The sequence below is a fragment of the Silurus meridionalis genome, chromosome 10, assembly GCF_014805685.1.
Source record: "Silurus meridionalis isolate SWU-2019-XX chromosome 10, ASM1480568v1, whole genome shotgun sequence".
Lineage (NCBI taxonomy): Eukaryota > Metazoa > Chordata > Actinopteri > Siluriformes > Siluridae > Silurus > Silurus meridionalis.
Genome location: NC_060893.1, coordinates 27561035 through 27580428, shown reverse-complemented (window position 1 = coordinate 27580428; position 19394 = coordinate 27561035). Strand labels below are relative to the sequence as shown.

General features: G+C 41.6%; 1 long non-coding RNA gene and 1 gene segment (V, D, J or C); one reads left to right on the top strand and one right to left on the bottom strand.

Annotated features, from left to right (window-relative positions):
- The first annotated feature begins 4 nt into the window (after positions 1 to 4).
- LOC124392194 lies at positions 5 to 1272 on the top strand. Its single transcript, XR_006927115.1, has 2 exons — positions 5 to 42; positions 799 to 1272. It is a non-coding gene; the product is annotated as an uncharacterized LOC124392194 (long non-coding RNA).
- A 15052-nt stretch (positions 1273 to 16324) lies between these two features.
- LOC124392188 lies at positions 16325 to 17281 on the bottom strand. The segment is given in 2 exon segments: positions 16325 to 17027; positions 17131 to 17281. Coding segments are annotated over 2 exon segments (408 nt in total).
- Between the last annotated feature and the right edge of the window lie 2113 nt (positions 17282 to 19394).

The following is a 19394-nucleotide window of genomic DNA, read 5'->3' as shown; positions in this document are numbered from 1 at the left end:
CACTGTGGAGGACTTTCGGTGGAGGAACCAAACTGATCATCAGTAAGTTTCATATTCATAAATTTCACTACAATTATTTTATTTTATTTAAACTTCATTTATTTTGTTTATGTTGATGGATTTATCATTTATAAATAAATAATTATGTGTTATTCTGACACTGAGACAGTTTGAGTGAAATGAAATGAAGCTAAAAGAAAGAAGAAATCAGGATTTAGCTGTTAGCTGAATAAGTGTGCAGTTTGTTCCTCAGGAAACACGGCACTTTTACATTCACAGCTTCTGAAGGTCATATTGTGTGCTGTGAAGGACATGGTATAAAACTTCATCCTGTGCCTGTTAGTCTTCTATCATTGTACTGATGTACTGAGTTTGAATCTCCAAACAAAGAGAAACAGTGTGTAGAAAGGTGGATGTGGTGTGATGTGCTGATTTCCATCACTGAACTGATCTCAGCCTTTTTGCCAGATGTGGGATTGTAATAGAGGAAATCTTGGTATCAGGAAACTCAAAGGGAAGGTGTGATGTTGCATTTTCCAGCCCTGATTCTGTGGAATATCAGTGTATTTACATCATCAGTGTAGTGATTTTTCTGTAGGACTACATGTCAAAGTAACACAACAACTTAGGAGGACTGGAAAACAAAAGTCCGAGTCTCTCCACAATATAACGAAAAACTAGTAAATGTTCTCCTGCTGAGAAGTTCTACTGAACTGCAGTAATGTGAATAAGCAGTAATGAGTAAATGTTGTGTAACTGTGTGTAAATGTGTGTTTATTGTGTGTTTGTGGTCTCCAGCCGGTCCCACGGTGAAGCCCTCCGTGTCTCTGCTCCCTCCCTCCTCTCTGCAGCCGTCTGACAGATCGGCCTCGCTGCTCTGCCTGCTGTCTGCCTACTCTCCACAGGGGGCGCTGGTGAGCTGGACGGTGGACGGCTCAGAGGTGAAGGACGGGGTTCTGACCAGCCCAGAAGAACACAAGAAGGACGGTTACACACGCAGCAGCACCCTGACCCTCAGCAAAGAACTCTGGGAAAAGGGGGAGGAGTTTGTCTGTACCGTCTCCCATGGTGGTGTCCATCATCCGCTCACGTTCAGAAAGAGCCAGTGTTAAGACCAACAGCTCCAAGATAGAATTGAACACTGAGCTGCTCACATCCATCTACAATCGAGTTTCAATTCTACACAATGCTGACATTTCTGTCTTTCCTCTCTTCACTGTCCTGTTGCTCTTCCTGTAGTTTTGCTCTGCTGAAATAAAGCTTCATTTTGGACATTGTGTGTTCTTTTATTCGAGTTAATAGTCATTATCAGTGTGATGAGAGAGTGTGTTTAGCTGGAGATTCAGTGCTGTGTGTTGTGCTTCACTGAGTTTGGCTGAAGGAAGTTGAACATCTGGTGAAAGTTCTGCTCTCTTCTGGGAGAAACAGAATCACTCAGTCATCTAGTTATGTAAACTGCTCTCAGTTTCTGATTCATTTCCTCTTTAAACCTGACACATCTGACAATCTACACTGGTTTTCAGAAAAAATCTACTTTTGTTTAATTAAGTATCTATTAATCTCACAGTAATTTTAATCTATGAAACTTTCAGCTACATGTGTGAAGTCACATACATCGTTGAATTAAACAAATAAAGCTTAAAAATAATGAACAGAATATTATCAACAGGATTCTTTCACCCCCTGGTGTTTGGGCTCAAGATAAAGTAGTATGAGCTGCTCCTAACTTGTAGTTCCCCCATGTGTCTCTGTTCATCGTCAGTGATTGTAACCAGTGTCACATGTACAATTTTAAACAATAACAAATCAAAATATGTTAGTCTAATTCTTGCTCTTTCATTTGAATACCTTTTGTCCACCATCTTGGTGCCATTGTGTTCTTTTCTCATGATTGTCAGTAGTCCAGTGATTAATTATTTCCATTCCATCAACATCTCGTACCATTCTTACCATTCTTGTACGAGTTGTTGATGGAATGGAAATAATTAATCACTGGACTACTGACAATCATGAGAAAAGAACACAATCACTGACGATGAACAGAGACACATGGGGGAACTACAAGTTAGGAGCAGCTTTAGTGAAGAAACATCAGTCCATTTGGTTTAAAGTTCACTAAGAAACTAAGAGAACATGTGGAAGCCATCAGCTTTAACTCCACACCATAATCCATCTTCTATCTGATTTAGTCTTCACCCAGTTCTATTCAGTAACTGCACCCAATAGTCCCACTGTATTCCAACACTCAAACACTCAGTGACTTTATTCTGTAAATGTTCTGAACTCCAATAGAGACAAAACTGGAAACTCTGCAGCAGCACTTCATTAAAATTAATCACTAAATACTGAAATCAAAGTGACTTTAAAAAGCAGAAACAACTGGATTTATTCTGTCAATTTTATTCAATATATTTAGCAAAAGGAACAAACAAATAAAAAATATATTTTGTTATTTCAGATAAACATTTTTAAATGTTTATCCCTTATGCTCCATTATGCTTAAAGATCAGTACCAGCACACTCCTTCTCCATTCCTCAGGCATCTTCTCACCTTTTAGAATCTTGTTAAAAACTCCACTGCATCTCTCCTAAACATCTCCACACTTCTACTGGTATGTCATCTGGTCCAACCGACTTTCCACTTTTCATCCCCTAAATCGCTGCTCTCACTTCCTCCTTACTAATCCTATCCACTTTCTGCTTCACCAACTTTACACCATCCAACCTTCTCTCTCTCTGATTTTTCTCATTCATCAGTTGCTCAAAATACTCCCTCCACCTTCTCAACACACTCTCCTCACTAGTCCATCTCCATCCTTTATTGTTCTAACTTGCAGCACATCCTTCCCAGCTTGGTTCCTCTGCCTGGCCAATCGGTATAAATCTTTTTCTCCTTCCTTACTGTCCAACTTCTCCTACAGCTCAACATATGCCTTTTCCTTGGTTTTCACCACATCCCTCTTCAACTGCTGCTGCATCTCCTTGTTCTCCTGCCTACTTTTCTCATCACTCTGTCGATCCCACTTCTGTTTTGCCAACCTCTTTCTCCTTATGCTCTCCTGCACTTCCTCATTCCACCACGTCTCCTTCCAGCTTCACGATCATCACCCTATCAGAAACTCCAGGTTGAAGACCAGGTCCAGGACATTTTTTCCCTTGTGTGTTGAAGGGCAGCTGTTAAATGTGAAGGAGAAGGTATTTAGAAAAGGCAAAAGGCAAGATCACTAAAGTTTGTCGCATGGGAACTGTTAGAGGGGTGCTGTCAGAGGGGAAAGTACTGAGGAGTGTGTCCATCTCTTCTAGGAAGTCTCCAAGGGGACCACGAGGGCAGTAGATAATGATGAAGAGGTTGATTGGAGAGGGAAATGAAACTGCATGGAATTCAAAAGAAGACATGGTTAAATGAGACAATGGGAGAGGTGCGAAACATCATCTCCGTGATAAAAGTAGACATTTACCACCACCTCTACCAGTTTCTCTTGGTAAGTGAAAGAAAGCATCGGCAGGAGACAGAGAAGCTGGTGGAGCAGTGTTCTGCAGTGTTCTGTGGGGATATCCAGGTCTCAGTGATGATGATCAGAAGCGAACTGTATCCTGAGTCAGTGTAGCAGACTGTTGACATTAACTACAGTCCAATCCATCCTCAAAGCTCCCATTCTTACTTCGGAATTTCATGGAACCACCCAAGGCTTTGATGAGAAACCGTCCCAAGCTGCACAGAGTGGCCTCCAGTCGGAGAGAACACTATCCAGAGGCAGACCTGGACGAAGTGGGAAGATCCACGGAGAGGATAGGGGCAGGAACAGTGATCACTGGAGCCTCAGGAGCATGTTTAACTTGACAGAGAGAGAGAGAGAGAGAGAGAGAGAGAGAGAGAGAGAGAGAGAAGGATATGGATTATTAAGTGTCCTTATTGTTGTATGAAAGTACAAGTGAACGTGTGAATGTGGGGGGACGACAGGATACAAATATCCCAGTTCACCAAACACTCTATATCCATGCTCCCTCCGGATCTGTGCCTTTACCTGAGAAAAAAAATCTACTGATCAAAAGCTTGACTAAATAAATACGTTTTCAATCTCGACTTGAACACTGAGACTGTGTCTCGGTCCCGAACACTGGTTGGAAGGCTGTTCCATAACTGTGGGGCTTTATAAGAGAAAGATCTGCCCCCTGCTGTAGTCTTCATTATTTGAGGAACCAACAAATAGCCTGCACCTTTTGATCTAAGTAGGTGTGGCGGATCATACTGGTACAGAAGTTCACTCAGATACTGCGGCGTGAGCGCGTTAAGTGCTTTATACGTCAGTAGTAGTATTTTATAATCAGTGTGAGATGGAATTGGGAGCAGTGTAGATGATTAAAACAGGGGTGATGTGGTCGTATTTCCTAGATCTAGTGAGGACTCTTGCTGCTGCATTCTGAACTAACTGAAGTTTATTTATGCACTTACTCCTACACCCAGACAGTAAAGCGATACAGTAGTCTAATCTTCTTCTTCTTCTTCTTCTTCTTCTTCTTCTTCTTTCGGCTGCTCCCATTAGGGGTCGCCACAGCGGATCATCCGTCTCCATACCACCCTGTCCTCTACATCTGCCTCTTTTACACCAACTACCTGCATGTCTTCCCTCACCACATCCATGAACCTCCTTTTTGGCCTTCCTCTTTTCCTCCTACCTGGTGGCTCCATCCTCAGCATTCTTCTACCAATATAATTTATGTCCCTCCTCTGCACATGTCCAAACCATCTCAATCTCGCCTCCCTCACCTTGTCACCAAAACATCCTACATGCGCTGTCCCTCTAATAAACTCATTTCTAATCTTATCCATCCTCGTCACTCCCAACGAAAACCTCAACATCTTTAGCTCTGCTACCTCCAGCTCCACCTCCTGTCTTTTACTCAATGCCACTGTCTCTAAACCATACAACATCGCAGGTCTCACCACAGTCCTATAAACTTTCCCTTTCAATTTTGCAGATACCCTACTATCACAAATCACTCCTGTCACTCTTCTCCACCCACTCCACCCTGCCTGCACTCTTTTCTTCACTTCTCTAACACACTCTCCATTACTTTGCACTGTTGAACCCAGGTACCTGAATTCCTCCACCTTCTGAAGCTCTTCTCCCTGCAACCGCACCACTCCACTGCCCTCCCTCTCATTCACACACATGTACTCTGTCTTACTCCTACTGAGTTTCATTCCCCTTCTCTCCAGTGCATATCTCCACCTCTCCAGGCTCTTCTCAACCTGCTCCCTACTCTCACAACAAATCACAATATCATCCGCAAACATCATAGTCCAGGGAGACTCCTGTCTGACCTCGTCCGTCAACCTGTCCATCACCACTGCAAACAGGAAAGGGCTCAGGGCCGATCCTTGATGCAGTCCAACCTTCACTCTAAACCAGTCTGTCGTACCTGCTGCACACTTCACTGCCGTCACACTGTTCTCATACATGTCCTGCACCACCCTTACATACTTCTCCGACACACCTGACTTCCTCATACAGTACCACAACTCCTCTCTTGGCACCCTGTCGTCGCCTTCTCTAAATCCACAAATACACAATGCAATTCCTTCTGTCCTTCTCTATACTTCTCCATCAACATTCTCAAAGCAAATATGGCATCTGTGGTGCTCTTCCTCGGCATGAAACCATACTGTTGCTCACAGATGGTCACCTCTTCTCTCAGCCTGGCTTCCACTACTCTTTCCCATAACTTCATGGTGTGACTGATCAACTTAATACCCCTGTAGTTACTGCAGGTCTGCACATCTCCTTTATGCTTAAAGATCGGTACCAGCACACTCTTTCTCCATTCCTCAGGCATCTTCTCACCTTCCAAAATCCTGTTAAACAATCTGGTCAAAAACCCCACTGCCATCTCTCCTAAACATCTCACGCTTCCACGGTATGTCATCTGGTCCAACCGACTTTCCACTCTTCATCCTCTTAATCGCTGCTCTCACTTCCTCCTTACTAATCTTATCTACATCCTGCTTCACCATCTCCACATCATCCAACCTTCTCTCTCTGATTTTCCTCATTCATCAGCTGCTCAAAATACTCCCTCCACCTTCTCAACACACTCTCCTCACTAGTCAACACATTTCCCTCTCCATCCTTTACTGCTCTAACTTGCAGTACATCCTTTCCAGCTCGGTCCCTCTGCCTGGCCAATCGGTACAAATCCTTTTCTCCTTCCTTAGTGTCCAACCTCTCATACAGCTCCTCATATGCCTTTTCCTTGGCTTTCGCCACATCCTCTTAACCTGCTGCCGCATCTCCTTGTACTCCTGCCTACTTTTCTCATCACTCTGTCTATCCCACTTCTGTTTTGCCAACCTCTTTCTCCTTATGCTCTCCTGCACTTCCTCATTCCACCACCACGTCTCCTTGTCTTCCTTTCTATTTCCAGATGTCACACCAAGTACTTTTCTAGCTGCCTCCCTCATCACTCCTGCAGTAGTTGCCCAATCATCCAACACCTCCTTAACACCACTGAGCCTCTCTCTGACCTCTTCCCTGAACCTCACACTACACTCTTCCTCCTTCAGTTTCCACCATCTTATTCTTCTTTCAGTCCTCACTCTCCTCCTCTTCATCCTCGCCTCCAAAACCATCCTACAGACCACCATCCTATGCTGTCTAGCTACACTGTCCCCTGCCAACACCTTACAGTCGCCAATCTCCTTCAGGTTGCATCTCCTGCATAGCACATAGTCCACCTGTGTGCACCTTCCTCCACTCTTATCGTCACCCTATGATCCTCCTTCTTTTTAAAATAAGTGTTCACCACTGCCATTTCCATCCTTTTAGCAAAATCTACCACCATCTGCCCTTCCACATTCCTCTCCTTAAAACCATACCTACCCATCACCTCCTCATCACCTCTGTTCCCTTCACCCACATGCCCATTAAAGTCCGCCCCAATCACCAACCGTTCTTTCCTAGGTACACCATCTACCACTTCATCTAATTCACTCCAGAATCTTTCCTTCTCCTCCATCTCACAGCCAACTTGTGGAGCATAGGCACTGATGACATTTATCATCATCCTTCAACTTCCACCTTCACGATCATCACCCTATCAGAAACTCTCTTCACCTCCACTACACTCTTACTGTACTCTTCCTTCAGAATCACCCCTACACCATTTCTCTTTCCATCCACACCATGATAAAACAGTTTAAACCCACCTCCAATGTTCCTGGCCTTACTCCCTTTCCACTTGGTCTCCTGAACACACAACATATCTACCTTTCTCCTCTCCATCATATCAGCTATCTCTCTCCCTTTACCCGTCATAGTACCAACATTTAAAGTACCAACCCGAACCTCCACTCTCCTACACTGCTCCTTTCCCTGCCGTCTCTGTAGACGTCTTCCTCCTCTCCTTCTCCTCCTTCGGCCAACAGTAGCCCAATTTCCACCGGTACCCTGTCGGCTAACGATACCTGTGGCGGTCGTTGAAGTATCTACGAATACTAGAAGTAACAAAAGCATCTACTAGTTTTTCTGCATCCTGTAATGACATCATATTTCTAATCTTAGCAATATTTCTAAGGTGAAAGAAGGCGATCCTGGTGATATTATTCACGTGAGACTCAAAGGAAAGACTCGGGTCAATAATCACACCAAGGTCTTTGACAGCCGTACATGCTGAAACAGAAACACCATCCAGAGATGCTACGTGATCAGAAAGTTTACTTCTAGCTGCATGTGGTCCTAGTAAAATTTCTTATCTGAGTTGAGCAGAAGAAAGTTATGAAGCATCCACTGTCTAATGTCCTTTACACACTCCTCAACATTGTTAAGCTGATCTAGCTCATCTAGCTTTGCTGAAATATACAGCTGTGTGTCATCAGCATAGCAATGGAAGCGAATCCCATGTTTATGAATGATTTCACCAAGAGGCAGCATATATAAAGAGAAAAGCAGAGGGCCTAAGACAGATCCTTGAGGATCACCAAACTTTACCTCATAGAGTGTGGAGAACTCACCATTTACATCAACACACTGATAGCGATCAGTCAAATAGGACCTGAGCCAAGAGAGAGCTGTTTTCTTTATTCCAACAACGTTCTCAAGTCTAGCAAGTAGTATAGTGTGATCAATGGTGTCAAAAGCTGCACTAAGGTCGAGCAAAACAAGTAAGGAGACAAAACCCTGATCAGAGGCCAATAACAGGTCATTTACCACCTTAACTAGCGCCGTCTCTGTGCTATGATGAGGCCGAAATCCTGACTGATACATTTCAAAAATGTTATTCATAAGCAGATGTGAGCAGAACTGCTGTGCTACAACCTTTTCTAAAATTTTGGATATAAAGGGGAGATTTGATATCGGTCTGTAGTTGGACAACTGACATGTGTCAAGGTCAGGTTTCTTAATAAGCGGGTGGATAACTGCCAGTTTGAAGGATTTAGGTACATAACCAGTGCTAATGGAAGAGTTAATTATTTTTAAAACAGGTTTGATTACCTCTGGAGCTATCTGTTTAAAGAAACTAGTAGGCAAGGGATCGAGAATGCAGGTTGATGATTTTGATGAAGAGATTAATGAAATTAAGTCATTCTCATGAATAGGAGTGAAGCTTTGTAGTTGATTGTCTGCTATAATTACACTGCTGTCTACAGGGTTACTTGTAAAATAATTTGGATTTATATTAACCGTCTGGATTTCTTGCCTGATGTTTTCAATTTTATTATTAAAAAAGTTCATGAAATCATTACTACCTATTGATGGTGTGCATGTGAGTGCAGTGCTTTTATTCCTGTTAATTTTGCTACCGTGCTGAATAAAAATCTAGGATTATGCTTGTTATTTTCTATGAGGGTGGAGAAATATGCTGATCAGCAGCACTAAGAGATTTTCTATAATTTAAGAGGCTCTCCTTCCATGTTATTTGAAATACTGTTAATTTTGTTTGACGTCATTTACGTTCTAGTTTTCGAGTGGTCTGTTTTAAGGTGTGTATGATCATTATACCACTGTGCTAATTTTTCTCCTGATCATTTTGGTCTTAAGGGAGCTACATCATCTAGAGTGTAACGTAACGTTGTTTCTAGATGTTCAGTGGCCCAGTCGAGCTCTGCGGGGTCTGATGGAGATCTATCTAATATCGTAATTTCGGGAAGATTATTAATAAAACGCGCTGCTGTAGCTGACGTGAAAGTACGCTTAACACGGTAGCGTGGTGAGGTAGAAATGCAATGACTGAGGCAAATTTTAAACGAGATTAGATAATGATCTGAAATAAGTTCAGACTGATTCGTCTAATGCTAAGATCTTCTCCGTCAAAGAGCAAACTAGCTTACACTTCTCACAGATAAAATTATCGCTACAACGGAGAGAGACTGACTAAACATGTCACACTTCACACACTGAATCAACTGGATGTTCGCCATAGTAGAGAAATTACGTACCTTAATGTGATTACATGTGTTCGTAGTTCTGGTGAATGTCCTCCGCTCACTGCTTTCAAACCCTCAAACAGGGAAAAAAAGCACTCTTCCAAAAGCAAAAATAGACGAGACGGAGCCAACGGAAAGTGAAGGATGCAGGAAATCAAAACAATATTTTGATATTTTAAAGCGATGAAAGCGAGAAAAAATGTACTGTTTGAAACAGTTCTACAGGGAACTGTTCTGGTTTCAGTTCTACTTGGAAATGCTCTGGTTTGCCATCTCCCCCTCTAACCAGCTTCTGTTCCCGCGGCTCGCACGTATGAGTGCGCGATTCTACGTGTCTACGTTCATTTTAATTCAGTATTTATTTTTTTATGCAAAATAATTTAACTGAAAAGTAACTAGCATTACTTTTTTTTTAAAGTAACTTAGATATTAATGTGTAAATGTATAAAGTAACGTGCTACTTTACTCGTTACTCCAGAAAAGTAATATTATTACGTAACGCACGTTACTTGTAACGTGACCCCAACACTGGAGATGGGTTTGAGGCACATGACTGATCTCCCAATTTGAGATTAATGTGTTTTAAAAAGAAAAAGTACAAATAAGAAATTCTAAATAAACACTAAGCATTACTGGCTTTGGGGACTACCTACAACCACACCTTCAATATAAGTGAAGGTGTGCCCACAATTCACACTTCAAGTGAGACTGAAACTACCCTTGATTAATCACCTGACCAAACTAATAAGCACAGACCAACACTCTAGAATCAAGTGAGTTAAATAGTTATACAAAGTTAGAATCCTACCTTACCAGAAGAGAGTAGATTCAAGATAGAGCTAAAGTACACAAGAAAGAAACTTCTCAAGAAAGTAGAGATGCTGCTGGGCTTTCTTGGTGATGGAGCTGTTTTTGAGTTACCAGGTGAGGTTATCCGCCAGATGAAGACCAAGGAGTTTGATGGTCTCCATGGCGGATGTAGAAAGCATTTTTGGGATCGCTGAGGACCTTCACAATCTTCCTGACCCTGGTCCAGCACCACTTGCTGCAGATGTCCTGCAGGTCAGGAGCTCGGTGCAAATGGTATGCTCAGCTGACCACATCTCCCCTCTAAAGGGCTCACCTGTCCTGCATGATGCTGTTACTGAACCAGGAAGTGATGCTACCCATCAGAACGCTCTCAATGGAGCAAGCATAAAAAGTCCTTAGTGCCTAAAAGGGTATTTTTAAGTCCCTTAAGTGACAGTTTCTGCATGATGTGAACACATAGGTACCGGAAACTGTCTGCTTTCTCCACTGGGAATCTGTTGATCGTCTCTAGGTTATGAATGTAACCCTGGTTCTCAGAGGGAATGAGATGCTGCATCAACAACGCCTTGGGAATGCTTCTGCGTTGTCCACACTCTGAATCACGTGTAATCAGTCCAATGGAAGTCAAGTCAAGTCAAGTTTATTTCTATAGCGCCTTTCACAACAGACATTGGTCTCAAAACAGCTTTAAAGAAATCAACAGTGAATGTGAATGATGTGTGTTTATCCCTGATGAGCAGCCGTGGCGACTGTGGCAAGGAAAAACTCCCTTAGATGTCATGAAGAAGAAACCTTGAGAGGAACCAGACTCAAAAGGGGAACCCATCCTCATTTGGGTGACATCAAGAGTTTGATCATAAATCTTTCAACAATACTGAACACTGGAGAGTGAGAACTAACATGAGCATTGGAATGTGTGATTATGAGTGATGATCTTTCTACAGTCTTATACAGTCATTATGGTTATAAAACTAGGAGCTACTGAGCAACTCATAAAATAGCTCAACATGTGTGATCATAGAATAGAATAGAATAAAATAGCCTTTATTTGTCACATATACATTACATCACAGATCCAACACCAGCTTCTCCATGCCAGAGCCTTTAAACACTCCAGGAGGTCCAATGTCAAAACTCCACACATTAAGTGGGATCCAGCTGGCACTGGTACGTCTCTGGGTGGTACGGGAAGTTTGCGAGTTCGGCATCTATTTCTTTAAAGGTCCATAATCTTCATGAGGTGGGACGTGACTGGAGCTGGCCAAACCTCAGGATGCCTCGGGATGGGGAGAGAAAGTGAAGCAGTGGAGAGAAATCAGCGTAGCTGCTGTTCATGATATTTACAGCACAAGTTGATAATGTGCATGTGATCAGATGATCTGGAGCACAAGGTTATGATGTGAGACGTATGTTATGTGTAGGCTTTGCTAAAAAGATACGTTTTTAATCTACACTTAAACTGGGAGAGTGTGTGTGAGCCCCGAACACTGTCAGGAAGACTATTCCAGAGTTTAGGAGCTAAATGTGAAAATGTTCTACCACCTTTAGTGGACTTTGCTATTCTAGGAACTACTAGAAGCCCAGAGTTTTAAGATCTCAAGATCGGATTGTAGCGTGTTAAAAGACTGGAGAGATACATGGGAGCCAAACCATTTAGTGCTTTATAAGAAAGAAGTAGTAGTTTGTAGTCGCTTCAAAATTTAACAGGAAGCCAGTGTAGGGACGATAGGATTGGGGTTATGTGATCATATTTTCTTGACCTTGTAAGAACTCTGACTGCTGCATTCTGAACTAACTGAAGCTTGTTTATTAATGATGCAGGACATCCACCTAGTAATGCATTACAGTAGTCTATTCTGGAGGTCATGAACGCATGGACGAGCTTCTCTGCATCAGATATAGACAACATGTTTCTTATCTTAGCAATATTTCTAAGGTGAAAGAAGCTGTTTTTGTAACTTGTTTGATGTGATTTTGAAAGACAAGTTGTTCTAAAATAACTCCCAGGTCTTTTACTGTTGAACTAGTAGTTACAGAACATCCGCCTAACTGCAGGTTGAGATCCTGGAGCTTCTGTATACTGGTTTTTGGGCCGATGAGCAAAATCTCTGTCTTATCAGAATTTAATAGTAGAAAGTTATGGGTCATCCAGTCTTCTAGTTCTTTAACACACTCAGTTATCCGAGCTAATTGAGTGTATCGCCTGGTTTTGATGAGATATATAGCTGGGTATCATCAGCGTAACAGTGGAAGCTAATTCCATGCCTTCTAATAATATTTCCTAAGGGAAGCATGTATATTGTAAACCTTGTGGCACGCCATAATTTACTAGCATTAACCTGGATAGCTCTCCATTTAAGTCTAAAAATCGTAACAATCGGACAGGTAGGATTTAAACCTCAAACAGTCAGACTCCAAAGTCCACTATGGCCAAGACCAAAGAGCTGTCAAAGGACACCAGAAACAAAACTGTAGACCTGCACCAGGCTGGAAGACTGAATCTGTAATAGGTAAGCAGCTTGGTGTGAAGAAATCAACTGTGGGAGCAATTATTAGAAAAGTGGAAGACATACAAGACCACTGATAATCTCCTTCAATCTGGGGCTCCCCACAAGATCTCACCCCATAGGGTCAAAATGATCACAAGAACGGTGAGCAAAAATCCCAGAACCACACGGGGACATAGTGAATGACCTGCAGAGAGCTGGGACCAAAGTAACAAAGGCTACCATCAGTAACACACCACACCGCCAGGGACTCAAATCCTGCAGTGCCAGACGTGTCCCCCTGCTTAAGCCAGTACATGTCTGGGCCCATCTGAAGTTTGCTAGAGAGCATTTGGATGATCCAGAAGAGGATTGGGAGAATGTCATATGGTCAGATGAAACCAAAATAGAACTTTTTCCTCGTTTGGAGGAGAAAGAATGCTGAGTTGCATCCAAAGAACACCATACCTACAGTGAAACATGTTTTTCTGCAAAGGGACTGATCCATGTAAAGGACTGAAAAGGACGACTGATCCATGTAAAGAAAAGAATGAATGGGGCCATGTATCGTGAGATTTTGAGTGAAAACCTCCTTCCATCAGCAAGGGCATTGAAGATGAAACGTGGCTGGGTCTTTCAGCATGACAATGAACCCAAACACACCACCCGGGCAACCAAGGAGTGGCTTCGTAAGAAGCATTTTAAGGTCCTAGAGTGGCCTAGCCAGTCTCCAGATCTCAACCCCATAGAAAATCTTTGGAGGGAGTTGAAAATCCGTGTTGCCCAGCGACAGCCCCAAAACATCACTGCTCTAGAGGAGATCTGCATGGAGGAATGGGCCAAACTACCAGCAACAGTGTGTAAAAACCATGTGGAGAAAACGTTTGATCTCTGACATTGCCAACAAATGGAATATAACAAAGTATTGAGATGAAATTTTGTTATTGACCAAATATTTATTTTCCACAATAATTTGCAAATAAATTATTTAAAAATCAGACAAGGTGATTTTCAGAATTTCTTTTCTCATTTTGTCTCCCAGAGTTGAAGTGATTCAACGATGAAAATTACAGGCCTCTCATCTTTTTAAGTGGGAGAACTTGCACAATTACTGACTAAATACTTTTTTGCCCCACTGTATACTCATGTCCTTCAATTTTAAAATCCTTTTTTTCAGGTTAAAAACAAACAAGTGTTCTCTCTTTTTAACACAATCATTAATTTGTTGTGGAACATTCCTGAAAAGGATCTATAGAAAACAGAACAGTCACAGAATATATTCTATATAAAATGTCCCTCCATTCTTGCGTACTAGTGCAGAAAATATCTCAGGTTGACTTCGGGCAGGTAACGGAGCAATAAACTATAAGTCTCAGATCAAGTTTATCAACAAAAGTCTACACAGATCATTCATAGACACACATAACATGGGTTATATATCACTCAAACACCAGAAAGGTAGCAGCTGGAGCAGCTGGAGCAGCTAGATACAACCAGACAGGCAAAAATCTTTCTGCATGCTGAAAATAAAATGATGCTGCAGGAAGAACATGCTGGGGGACATTATCCTTCTATCTGCTGGTTTTTGTAATATGAGTGTATCATTGGTTTCATTCTGCACTCCTACAAAGCAGTGAAATTTAAATATCTGCTTCATTTCGAAAGATTACAACGAAGGTTCAGCCATGATCCAGCACTCCTAGAGCAGAGAGAACCTCCATTGATGCTTGAACCTTAAAAATTCTGATAAATATCAAAAAACCGTAACCATTGAGCCACAACTGTCCACCATGGTTTTTCTGACCACAGCAAATATTTTCAGCAAAACCTGATGTGCTTAATGTTCCAAGACAAAAAATCTTGTCTTTTATTAGGTATAGTTGTCTATGGTTTCCAACAAGCATTTCAAATTTCAATTTACCTGACCACACAACAGTTTGCTACTGAACTTCAGTCCATTTTATGGTGATATCCTACTGGTTAAGGCACTGGCCTTTGGATCATAAGTTCATGAGTTCAAATTCCATCACCAGCAAGCTGCCACTGCTGGGTATCTATGACCTTCATAGATGTAGTTTTTTGCAGATTGGTGAACATCTATTTTTCGAAGGTTGGTGAAGGGTAGATTGGAGAGAATCTGCCGCTATAAGATACACAATTTATAACCAATCATGTTAATAATGACCTGCTATAAATTAACCTAATTATTTGCCAAATGTTCCTCCAGATGTTTCTTTTTATAACATTTATTTTAAAGCCTTTTGTTGCCCTGTCCCAACTTTTAGAGACATATTACAGCCATCAAATTTTAAATTACTTTAGAATTTCATTGTTTTTAATTTTATTGTAAATAAAATAGGGTTTTAAGTGATACACCCCACACCATGCATCCCAATATCTACTCCTACAACATTCATCCAGTCTGAGGATCATTTAGTGTCATTGTCATTGATTCATTTACAATTTTAGCAAAGACTCAATAATAACCCAGCCATTAGGGTTGCACAAGCCATTGCACTCTTAATGCCGGTCCCAAGCTAGGTAAATGTGGAGGGTTGTGTTAGGAAGGACATCCAGCGTAAAACATGTGCCAAATTAAATATACAGATATACTTCAAGGCTCTTCTCTGTTCTGGCACCGAGGTGGTGGAATGAACTTCCCCTAGATGTCCGTACAGCAGAGTCCCTGACTATCTTCAAGCGACGATTGAAGACCTTCATTTTCCTGAAACACTTAAATTAGCACTTTCCAAGTTTGCTTTGTAGAATTCAAGAGTTATATTTATATTAAGTTTGTAATCTTGTGTACAGTGTAGATTTATTCATTACTAGAGACACAAAGCACTTTTGTACGTCGCTCTGGATAAGGGCGTCTGATAAATGCCACAAATGTAAATGTAAATGAAAAACGAAAAAGAAATTCAGCAGTGAAGTGTGCAGTAGGATCGGATCTGAGCCCATTCCTGTTTGCAGTGGTGATGGACAGGTTGAAGGACGAGGTCAGACAGGAGTCTCCCTGGACTATGATGTTTGTGGATGATATTGTGATTTGTGGTGAGAGTAGGGAGCAGGTTGAGAAGATCCTGGAGAGGTGGAGGTACACGCTGGAGAGAAGGGGAATGAAAGTCAGTAGGAGTAAGTCAGAGTGCATGTGTGTGAATGAGAGGGAGGGCAGTGGAGGGGTGCGGTTGCAGGGAGAAGAGGTGGAGAAGGTGGAGGAGTTCAGGTACCTGGGTACAACAGTGCAAAGTATTGAAGAGTGTGTTAGAAGTGAAGAAAAGAGTGCAGGCAGGGTGGAGTGGGTGGAGAAGAGTGATAGAGGAGGAGTGTGATAGAAGAGTATCTGTGAGAGTGAAAGGGAAAGTTTATAGGACTGTGGTAAAATAAAATAAAATAAAATTGTGCAAAGTAATGGAGAGTGTGTTAGAGAAGTGAAGAAAAGAGTGCAGGCAGGGTGGAGTGGGTGGAGAAGAGTGATAGCAGGAGTGATTTGTGATAGAAGAGTATCTGTGAGAGTGAAAGGGAAAGTTTTTAGGACTGTGGTACAATAAAATAAAATAAAATTGTGCAAAGTGTTGGAGAAGTGAAGAAAAGAGTGCAGGCAGGGTGGAAACTCTCAATCAAACATTTGAGATGAGTTTCTCTCTATTATTCTACTATCTATATTAAAATATTTCCCAAACAAACCAATAAAATATTATATCAGATCAATGTTGTTGGAAATGTTTGAGCTCAGTAGCACTACACCAAGATGGGAATTAATTAAAATTCAACTGATTTCCAATGAGCAGAAGTTTATTAATGACCATCTGACCATCATCCTGATTGTAAAGACCAATAAGAAAGGAAATATAGTAAATAATCACAGACTTATTTCACTCTGTTTCAATATAGTTCAAACCTTGCAATATGTGACTGCTGGTTTGGAGCGGATCAGTGTGTGTTTCTGACTCAGAGCACTTCCTCTACAGCTGAGGGAGGTTTTTGTACGGCGCTATAACACTGTGTGTACGGATAGCTGTAACCCTGCTGACAGTAATAATCTCCTGCATCTTCAGCCTGAACTCCAGAGATTTTTAGACTAAACTGTGTACCAGATCCACTGCCACTGAAACGATCTGGAATCCCAGACTGACGAGAAGTTGCAGCATAGATCAGGAGTTTAGGAGCTTCTCCAGGTTTCTGCAGGTACCAGGCGAGGTTACTGCTAACACTCTGACTGGTTGTACAGCTGAGAGTAACAGTGTCTCCTGGAGAAACAGTCTGAGATCCTGGAGACTGAGTCAGGACGATTTCCCCAAAGGACTCTAAAGAAAAGGATGCAGAGTTGAATAATGGAAACAAATGTAGTAATGAGTGTGAGAGTGATGTGATGATTTGTAGGAATAATAAAAGTAAAGAGAGTCTCACGGTGAGCGAGGAGTCCCAGTGTCCCCAGCAGTAGAATCAGTACCATCATCATTGTGCTGCGTGTCAGTGGCTCTGAAAGGACTGAACACACTCTGATCAGCACTACAGCTCTTAAAGTGTGTGCAGCAGTCACACACACACATATGTAAATACCACAACTCTGTGTGTGTGTGTGTGTGTGTGTGTGTGTGTGTGTGTGTGTGTGTGTGTGTGTGTGTGTGTGTGTGTGTGTGTGTGTGTGTGTGTGTGTGGTCACTGTAGTGTAACAGAGGTTTTGTATGACGGTTTCATTAGAATGTATCACTGTGGCTCACTTTTGGTGGAGGAACCAAACTGATCCTGCATAGTAAGTGACTAATTTATTTATATTCATACAAATTAATGAATTTATTTTTGTTATTCCTTTTATTGATGAATGAACTTTAGGCAGATTGAAAACAGATAAGTGTAACTGTTTGTTAAAATATTTAGTGTGTTATGTTTAACCTTAAATACATTAATTAATGAATTAATTTATTACATTTGTTGCTTATTAAAATAAGTTCAGCATCTAGTGATTATTTTTTTATTGAGAATAAACACCAGAATAAAGATGAATAAAGTTCTCATGGCTCCATCATGTAAAGAAGAACTTGGAGATGTTCTCCTGCTGGGTGAAGACTAAATCAGATAGAAGATGGATTATGGTGTGGAGTTAAAGCTGATGGCTTCCACATGTTCTCTTAGTTTCTTAGTGAACTTTAAACCAAATGGACTGATGTTTCTTCACTAAAGCTGCTCCTAACTTGTAGTTCCCCATGTGTCTCTGTTCATTTAGAGTTAGGAACTGTATTCATGTCTATAGGTAGAGTTTATAGATGCTGCTGAAGTTCCTAAATGTTTCCAGATGTTTCTCCTGAACTGCAGTGATGTGAGAACAGTGTGGATCACTGCACTGATTACTGAACACACATTAATGGTTCCAGTCTGAACTCTGAATAAGCAGTAATGAGTAAATGTTCTCCGGCTGAGAAGTTCTACTATTTTTCTGTAGGACTACATGTCAAAGTAACACAACAACTTAGGAGGACTGGAAAACACTCCCAGAAGAAATCTGATCAAAGTCCGAGTCTCTCCACAATATAACGAGGAACTAGTAAATGTTCTCCTGCTGAGAAGTTCTACTGAACTGCAGTAATGTGAATAAGCAGTAATGAGTAAATGTTATGTAACTGTGTGTAAATGTGTGTTTATTGTGTGTTTGTGGTCTCCAGCCGGTCCCACGGTGAAGCCCTCCGTGTCTCTGCTCCTCCTCCTCTCTGCAGCCGTCTGACAGATCGGCCTCGCTGCTCTGCCTGCTGTCTGCCTACTCTCCACAGGGGGCGCTGGTGAGCTGGACAGTGGACAGCTCAGAGGTGAAGGACGGGGTTCTGACCAGCCCAGAAGAACACAAGAAGGACGGTTACACACGCAGCAGCACCTGACCCTCAGCAAAGAACTCTGGGAAAAGGGGAGGAGTTTGTCTGTACCGTCTCCCATGGTGGTGTCCATCATCCGCTCACGTTCAGAAAGAGCCAGTGTTGAGACCAACAGCTCCAAGATAGAACTGAACACTGAGCTGCTCACACATCCATCTACAATCGAGTTTCAATTCTACACAATGCTGACATTTCTGTCTTTCCTCTCTTCACTGTCCTGTTGCTCTTCCTGTAGTTTTGCTCTGCTGAAATAAAGCTTCATTTTGGACATTGTGTGTTCTTTTATTTGAGTTAATAGTCATTATCAGTGTGATGAGAGAGTGTGTTTAGCTGGAGATTCAGTGCTGTGTGTTGTGCTTCACTGAGTTTGGCTAAAGGAAGTTGAACATCTGGTGAAAGTTCTGCTCTATTCTGGGAGAAACAGAATCACTCAGCCATTTGATTATGTAAACTGCTCTCAGTTTCTGATTCATTTCCTCTTTAAACCTGACACATCTGACAATCTACACTGGTTCTCACAGTAATTTTATTCTATAAAAACCTTTAGCTCCAAGTTTAAATCTTTTCTATAATCGCACCAACAAAACTACTAAAGCTTTAAAACAATAATAAACAGAATCTGATCAAGAGGATTCTTTACCCCCTGGTGTTTGGGCTCCAGTTAAAGCAGTGTGTTAAAATAATGTTACGAGCTGTTATTATATGAAATGAATTACACAAACACTGGACTAATGACAATCATGAGAAAATAACACAATGGCACAAAGATTTTGGACAAAAGGTATTCAGATGAAAGAGCAAGAATTT